The sequence below is a fragment of the Phodopus roborovskii genome, unplaced genomic scaffold, assembly GCF_943737965.1.
Source record: "Phodopus roborovskii unplaced genomic scaffold, PHOROB, whole genome shotgun sequence".
Lineage (NCBI taxonomy): Eukaryota > Metazoa > Chordata > Mammalia > Rodentia > Cricetidae > Phodopus > Phodopus roborovskii.
The window spans coordinates 126,907-135,872 of record NW_026126124.1 but is presented as its reverse complement, the minus strand read 5'-3'; the positions used below and the strand labels follow the sequence as shown (position 1 = coordinate 135,872).

At 36.9% G+C, this 8,966-nt stretch overlaps 1 protein-coding gene across 1 annotated transcript; it reads right to left on the bottom strand.

The window, feature by feature from the left end:
- Positions 1-221: 221 nt before the first annotated feature.
- On the bottom strand, positions 222-2,396 carry LOC127218485 (DDB1- and CUL4-associated factor 8). The gene has a single exon (XM_051179524.1). The coding sequence runs from the start codon at positions 2,394-2,396 to the stop codon at positions 222-224; it is 2,175 nt and encodes a 724-aa protein (XP_051035481.1).
- Positions 2,397-8,966: the final 6,570 nt, after the last annotated feature.

Sequence of the window (8,966 nt, the reverse complement as noted above, 5' to 3'; positions counted from 1 at the left end):
GTCAATTGTGAGAGAACAAAGGAAGCCTATTATATAATCATGTAATATAAGGGCTAATACGGAGTAACAAAACCAGGTAATATGAAAGGAGAAAAAAGAAAATACACTTACTATAAAATGATGCAAATAGAAGGCAAACAAAAATCTACTACTCAAGCTAATTTTTTAAAGTTCCATGTACTAAATGCTATTCAACTTCAGGTGGGGCCCTAGAACATAGTCTAGGATGTCTGGCACTGTGATTCTTCTCCATTTCCTTCCTCTTCAGAGGTACTAGAAGAGTCACTGAAATCTGCTCCTCCCACTTCAATTCTAATACCTCTCCAATTGTGTTGTGTCTGTGTCAAGTGACTCATGAGGTACCAAAGCATGTGGTTATCAAAAAGGGAAGTGTGGTGCAAGCTAAAATTATCTCGTTTTAGCTTATTAATTTTAATCACATTCTTTAACCCAGTAAGCTTCCTGGAAGATTCAGCTGTGGGTTCCCAGATCTTGACCTCATGGTCTAGGCCACTGGATGCAAGCACAGGTAGGTAAGGATGGGGATCAATACAGTTTATTGTTCCTCCTTCATCTGCCTCCAAGAACTGAACAATCTGGCTGGATGACTTTTCCCAGATGAAGATGTGCCCACAATCACTACCACTCATCACAAACTCACTTCTGGGGCCATAAAAATGTACACCTTTCACTGTGGCATTATTTCTGTGCCCTTTATATCTCTTAGCATATTGTGCTCCATCGATATCAGAAGAGTTGAAAATATAAATATCTTCATCATTGTAGCTAGCCAGGAGCTCTGTGCCATCATAACTATACATCACAGAGGTGATATATGCTGGATAATCATAGCTCAGAAGGTGATGAGGGCAGAATTTTTTGAGAACTCCATTGTTGACATTCTCATCAATTTTCCTTTGGTCATAAATTCTCACAAACTGATCTTGCCCACCTACGGCAAACTGATAGAAATTAGAAGGATTCATAAAGATTGAATACAATCCTACTTTCTTATCACCATGTTTGGTTAGCAGCACCTTTGAAGCTGGTTGGGCCTGTCTGAGATCAATACTGAAAACAACTCCATCTTCACCTGACGTTAGGAACCTAAATGGGGAGTCTGGCTCCAAAGCCAATCTATGAGATCCTCCCTCATGCTTCACCAAACGTTTAGTCATCGGAGTGCCTGGAATAGCAGATAGCTGTGCAATGCGTACCTGCCCATCACGGCCACACATGGCTAAGAGGGAATCATTACAATTAGGAAGAAATTTAGCATGTAAGATATTATTTTTGTGGCCACTACGAAAGTTAAGTACTGGTCGCTGATGAAGCCAGTCCCACAGAATCACTTTTAGGTCATCACTGCCACTAGCCAGCAGGGTGCCGTGTTGGTTAAAATGCACAGTGTTGACACATCCATCGTGGCCTTCAAAAACATACTGTAGTGAGAAACGCTGCACAAAGACTCTTGCCCCACAGGCCTCATAAACAAAGCGGGCACTTGCACCCAACTGCCTATCGCGAAGGGCATTAAGGACATTCCATCGAGGTTTCGGGAGAGGAGATGTATCTAAAGCCAGCCACTCATCTAGTGCACGGTCTTCTTCCATATAACTGCTGTTCTCAGTGGACTGTTCGTGTGCTTCACGTACTTCACGCACCACTTCACCCCACTCAGTCACAGCCTCGCCGGCCCCCATCTCCTGGGGGCGGAAGTGGCTTTCCACTTCCTGTTCATCTATGACCTCACCGGCCTCCTCCCCTGACTCAAGGTGGCGGTACAGGCTTCCCTCACGGTGCTCTTCCGTACCCTCACCTTCCTCCAACTGTTGCTGGCTTACCAAGCTTCCCAAACTGCTGATAAAATTGTCAGTGTCCTCCAAGCCAAGAATATTGGAGTTCTTGGCATTATTGTGACCGTTATCAGCGTGAACATCGCCATCTTCATCACCGTTGTCAGCCTGGAAACCGTCGCCAGAATTTTCGAGGTCAGTACCGTGAGGGAGGGAAACACTGCTAGCTCCGGGGTCAGCAACATCGCTACTTGCTGTTGGACTCGTTTCTGTACCCTTGGTTTTGGTATCAGAAACCGTCTTTGTGTCTGCTGGGGCACCAGAAGTCTTGTCCGAGCAGCTGAGCCACCTTCTTTTCTCAGGATTGATTGCGGCATCTGAGTTGCTCTTTTGTAACGACATTTTTAGGGATATTTGCTCCAGTGGGTGTGAACTGGGTAAATCACTAACCACTAGGACTTTAGGAAGGCCATCAGGCTCACAGTCAACTGCAAAAATCTCACCAAGTGGTGACAGACTGACACACCCAACAGGCGAGAAGTGGTTGCAGGTAAAATGGGAGGCCAACAAAATGGGGGACCGGAAACAGCTTGCCGACATAATTGATGGCTGTTATGGTAGCTGGTGAGGTTCACAAAGCTTCGCATCATTATCTCACACATCTTGCTATCTTAGCGCGCCTTGTTTTTGTTTCTCTTTTTTTCTTTCTTTTTTTTTTTTTTGGGGGGGGTTTCAGCCCCGTGCCTCTACAGAAATCAGGCTGCTGATCAGGTAGCTGATGACGTTCAGAAAGCTTTGAATCCTATTTCACCTATCTTAGGTACTTTCTCTCTCTCTCTCTCTCTCTCTCTCTCTCTCTCTCTCTCTCTCTCTCTCTCTCACTCTCTCACTCACTCTCTCACTCTCTCACTCAGACATTTGCTTCAACAGAGATGAGGCAGCTCCATGTTAGTACAGTAGCTGATGAGGTTCGCAAAGCTTAGGATCGTTATCTCACACTTCTTGCTATCTTAGGGCACCTTGTTGTCTTTTTCCTTTTTCTTTTTTCCTCTTTTTTTTTTTTTTTTTTTTTTTTTTTTTTTGTGCTTCAACAGAAATGAGGCTGCTCCACATTGTTATGGTAGTTGATGAGGTTCAGAAAGCTTCGAATCCTATTTCACCTATCTTAGGTAGTTTTTGTGTTTTTTTTTTTTTCTTTTTCTGTTTCTTTTTTTTTTTTTCTTTTTTTGCAGACCTCTGCTTTGACAGAGATGAGGCGGCTCCATGTTATTACAGTAGCTGATGAGTTTCGCAAAGCTTCGGATCGTTATCTCACACTTCTTGCTATCTTAGGGCACCTTGTTTTTGTTTTTGTTTTTTTGTTTTTGTTTTTGTTTTTTGTTTTTTTTTGTTTGTTTTTCTGTTTTCAGTTTCAGTCCTGTGCTTCGACAGAAATGAGGCTGCTCCACATTGTTAAGGTAGTTGATGGTGTTCAGAAATCTTCGAACCCAATTTCACCTATCTTAGGTAGTTTTTGGGTTTTTTTTTTTTTTTTCTCTCTTTTTCTTTTTCATTTTTTGCAGGCCTCTGCTTTGACAGAGATGAGGCGGCTCCATGTTAGTACGGTAGCTGAGGAGGTTTAGAAAGCTTTGAATCCTATTTTACCTATCTTAGGTACTTTTCGGTTTTCTCTCTCTCTCTTTTTATTTTATTTATTTATTTATTTTTTTGCAGACTTTTGCCTCGACAGAGATGAGGCAGCTCCATGTTAGTAAAGTAGCTGATGAGGTTCGCGAAGCTTCAGATCGTTATCTCACACTTCTTGTTGCCTTGGGACAGCTTGTATTTCTTTCTTTTTTCTTTTTTTTTTCTTTTTCAGTTTCAGACCTGTTCTTTGACAGAAATGAATGAGGCTGCTCCATATTATTACGGTAGCTTATGAGGTTCAGAAAGCTTCGACTCATTATCTCACAGATCTTTTTATCTTAGGGTAGTTTTTTTTTTTTAATTTTCTCTCTTTCTTTCTTTATTCCTTTCTCTTTTTCCTTTCTTTCTTCATTCCCATTCTCCCTTCTTCGTTCCTTCCTTTCTTTTCCTTTCTTTCACAGTTTCAGATCTCTGCTTCAGCAGAGATGCAGCTGCTCCACTTCAGTATAGTAGCTGGTGAAGTTCAGAAAGCTTCAAATTGTATCTCACTTATTTTGGTATCTTAGGGCATCTTGTTTTTGTTTCTTTTCTCATACAATCCCCCCTTCAGCTTAAGAACTCTGCTTCAGCAGAGATGAGGCTGCTACATGTACTGCTTATTCTTTCTTTGTTTTGCCTTTGTTGTGTTTTTACAATTAAACTCATGTGGATAGTATGTGCACTGGAGGACAACTTAAGGGAATCCAGTTCTGGTCTAAGTTTAGGGGCTTAATTTCATATTGTGAGAATTGTACCATTTTTAGCCCACACAAAATTCTCTTGAATATTGCAATTTAATGAATTTGTAGAAATAGTCTTAGTAAGGAACAACTATCAGTGCAAAGCAATCTTCTTTAAGCAAAATAGTTTCATAAATGTCTCAAATATGTGTTTGAAGTAAATGTACAGTATTAAATAAAAATAAAAGTAAGAGAAATTAAAGGTCAACTAAGAACTCCATAGCTGGTGATTTTGTAACATATAAGAAACTTAAGCCATTCAGATATTTTGATAAAACCTTGAAAAAATATATCTGGCAAAAATATATAGGTCTTAGCATAAACTAACAATATAGCTAATTGATTTTCAAGCAAACACTTTTCAGTTTGAACAGATCTTAGATTCTATGATAGACATATTTTTTCCCACAGAAACTTTCATTGTTTATCTGAAATTCAAGGTTGACTCAAGTTTCCTGTACTTCTTTCAGGAACCCTTAGTTAGCAGAGTTTAGTTCCCTGCACATAGTCAAGATTTAAATCAATTGATGAATTTAAAGTGTACATGGTCATAAATAACTGAGCTGCCAATTTAATATTGAGCCATGTCCCCTTTATTATTTTGTAAGAAACTCTAGGCACATATTTTTAGATTCCATTCCATTTAAGACATAATTTTTATCAAGAAAGCCTGATACTATAGAACTACCATAATATTTCCTATAGCCTTCAAAATGTATAGGAGTCTTTTATGGGATGCTATAGGAAAGGAGAAGGGCTGCACAAAGATAGTTAATTGGTAACATGTTAGCTACCTTCAAATCTGAATGAATTCCGAGTAAGATGATATGACTATACTTTGTTTTGTTTGATGGTATATATGCATATGTGTGTTTGGGTGTGCTTGCATGTATGTGCATACTTGTGAAAACTAGCAGCTGGTGCTGGGTATCTTACACTATTGCGTTCTAAGGATCTCTCAGTGAACCTGAACATAACTTTCTTTCTAGACTGAATGGGCAGTGAGCCCCTGGATTCTACCTGACTTCAGCAATGGGTCTACTAATGTCCAATGTGACATCCAGCTTTTAACCTGAGTTCTAGGAATCTAAACTTATATCTTCATGCTTGCAAGACAAAGACTTTACAATGACCCACATCTCCAGCCATGATTTCTAAGTGTTACAGTAATTGCTGGCAGAAACAATGACAGAATAAGAAAAATAGAATCCCTTAAATTAATTCTCAGATAATGAAAAACCGATCAAAAAGTGTATTATAAACTTTTCTAAAAAAAAAGTTCTAAGGCTAACGGTAATAGAAAAAAATATAAAAGAATATCCATAGTAACTTTTTAAGAATAGCATTGTTGCTTGATATCCGAGAGAAGCCTTTCATGATTAACATGATAAATAAATAATCATATATTCCTAGAATTAATAATGTATAGAAATGAGAATGAATGAACTGAAATTGATTATACTAAGGATGGTGGCTCAGACCTATAATTCTAGCACTTGGGAGTTAGAGGCAGGAATTTCAGGATTTCAAGTATAGTCACAATTACACAGTAAGTTGAAGACTATTCTGGAATACATGAGGCTTTGTTTAAAAATTGGTATGACTACAGTTGTTATATCATTAAAGTAGCCAGATGACTATTAAGACTATACAGCCATGTATCTTGGGTGAAGATATTTCCAGTAGGTTGGACTAAACATGAATTCTTGAAAAAGTTGAATAATATGTTTTTGGACTTCAAAAATGAAATGGTGAAGAATTACCTGTAGTCAAAATGGAAAATGATAAACATACACTTTTGAAGTGCCATTTGTTTGGTATGGCCATTAGAATTAGAAGGAGGAAATTAAGCAGTTTGTGTCAATCATTGTTGGAGCTTTACATTTTATTTTATTCTAAGTGTTATGAGAAACATTTTGAATATTTTGAGAGGTATAATAAATTATGTTCCTTGTTGTTTTAAATGAATTTTACTAGCTCTTCCATGTAAAAATAGTGCATGGTGGGAAGAAGTACTAAATCCTTGTTTAAATCCATATGAGAAAATAATACATTTAAATTATAGTGTGGTTGATGCAATTGGTAAAAAATAGATTCACAGTAAAATTTAAAAGGGAAATTCTAGAAATTGTATGAGGCAATTTATATGGTAAATTATGTAGACTAGTGATATTATGGTGTAGGGCAGAGCAAGGGGTTAAACACTTCAGGTCTGGGGCAACTTCTTCATGAATTTGTGGATACGAGACAAGAAAAGTATACCCATCACATTCATTTTCCTCCTTCTCTGCTGCTTCTGATACTAATGGTGTCATAACAGAGGATAAAAAGCCAGATGTTTAATGGTAAACTAAGCAAGTTCTGAATGATTCTTAAGTATTTTGGTAGAGTTTCCAAACATGGGAATGTAGTAAGCAAATAACTAGAGACAAAGTCCAAATTATTTTTCTAGTTAAAATTAATAGAGAGTTATGGGGTTGGACATTAAAAGTATATATTCTATGAGGTTATCTCAATAATAAAATATGTCAGCCTAATATCTGAAAGATAGTTATACCTCTCATATAATAGGAAAATCTACTCTTCTTTCATATAAATGAGGTACACTTTAAAATCAAACAGCTAAGATGTGAAGTGTATACTAAGATTATTATGAATATTTTCATAAAGTTTTACCAAAACCTTACATTTACACATTTTCTATGTTTTAGAAATCGATGTTCCAGGTTTTCAAAGCTCAAGAAGATTACACTGTCACTTGGAATCAAAAGAGGTAAAAATCTTAAAAACAAATGTGATTGCAATCAAACTATAATATGTTAATTATTAACTGAGGATCTTGTTAAAACAGGTTGACAGAAAATAATATTAATCATTATTTTGGGTCAGTGACAGTGTATATTAGTTTCCAGCAAATACATTTTCATATAAAATGAAGGAAGTAAATAGTGCATCAGACAGTCACCCAAACTGAATTTTCTGTTGGACCCTTGTTTACACTCCTTGTCCTTGTTCCTTCCTTGTCTTCATCTCATTTCAGTTTCTTTTCTGGGCAGGATCCAGTTACATGGAAAATAGTATTGAACAAGTGAGCACAGAACTGATTTTGTGAAAAAGAAAATCTGAAAATGATTATTACTTTATTTAGACTAATAAGCCCATTGTTTATTACCATGAACTGTGTATATTGTTTTATTTATTTATTTTATATAACCAAGTCCATTTAAATGAAAACAAACATTTATAGACAGTATTTGGGAATTTGGGCGTTGTTCTTTCCAAACTACTTCCTGCTGGTAAGGGGTGCTGTCATGAGGGATTCGAAGAAGATGCAGAAATCCTGGCTGTAGTCTGTAAATCTGCTTTGTCTAGTTGTTTTGAATGTAGGATCACCTGGTACTCTATTTCAGGCAGTCTGGCTTGATCAAACCACATTAGTCTGGAAGGAATCCACATCTTTTCATTTTCTGTGGAAACAAAAATAGAATTTTATATGGAAGGTATTTAATGTTTCCTAAACAAAATACATTTAATGAGGATATCTGTTTATTTATTTTTTATTTTACATGTCTATCCCAGTTCCCTCCCCCCCTCCAATATCTGCTTTTATACCACTTTGTGTGTTTTGCTTTATTTTTGATAACATTTTTAAATTTGAAACAAACTTGTTTCATATGTCAATCCCAGTTCCCTCACCCGCCATCCTCCCCTATCACCACCACCAAACCCCATCCCATCTCCTTTATGCTCCACAGGGAGGGTGATGCCTTCCATGGGGAGTCTTCAAAGTCTGTCATATCACTTGGAGCAGGGCCTAGGTCCTCCCCCACATGTCTAGACTGAGAAAGTAGCCCTATTTGTGGAGTGGGCTCCCAAAGTCCATTTGTATACTAGGGATAGATACTGATCCACTAACAGAGGCCCCATCATTTTCTATGTTTTAATATCTGGTTTAATAGAAGACATTTGTATTCTCATATTTGTTTGTTCATGCAATCTGTTTCTACTTATCAAATTATACAGTGGCTGGAAATTTTGACTGTAAAATAGTGAGACTGTAGAAGCAAGAATAAAATAACGTTTAGTGATTACCAGAAAAATAATTTTGGCCTGTGACCCACTAAATTGGTTTTAGAGACTTCCACTACAATGTTCCATTTGACAATTAAAGTGAATATAGAAAAGCTGAGTTTAAGTGATAGATGATACATAAATAATTCAGGTAAATAATTACCTGATCACATTGGTATGTTACAAATTGTACCCTAAGAGCAAGAAATTGTAGAAATGCAAGGCTAAATTTTTGGAAACTAATTAAATATGAACAATTTATCACATTCTGTGTAGAAGGACTTACATACAGATGCATTTACAATCAAGGTGATGTTCTGTACCTGTTACCCTCCATCATCCAAGAATAAGTTATTTTAAAGCAAGTAGCACTGCTTTTGTGTGTTTTTTTTTTTTTTTTTTTTTTTTTTTTTGATTTTATTTTTTCAATGTAGGGCTTGAATTCAGAGCTTTATCCATGTGATACAAGTGTGCTATCATTGGGCTACTATACATATTCTAGTATTGATTTTAAAATATGTGTGTGTATGAGAGAGAGTGTGTATTTATATGTTATATAGGCCTTATATGTATGTGTGAGGGTCATCATGCTCATGTGCACACTGAGATCAGAGGATATCAGTTGTCCATCTTTATCATTCTCTAACTTACTCCTTTGAGATAGGACACTTTACTAAACTTGGAGCATGAATGG

Excerpts from the sequence above, each read along its gene's own strand:
- LOC127218485 (XM_051179524.1), bottom strand. The coding sequence starts at position 2,396 with ATGTCGGCAAGCTGTTTCCGGTCCCCCATTTTGTTGGCCTCCCATTTT.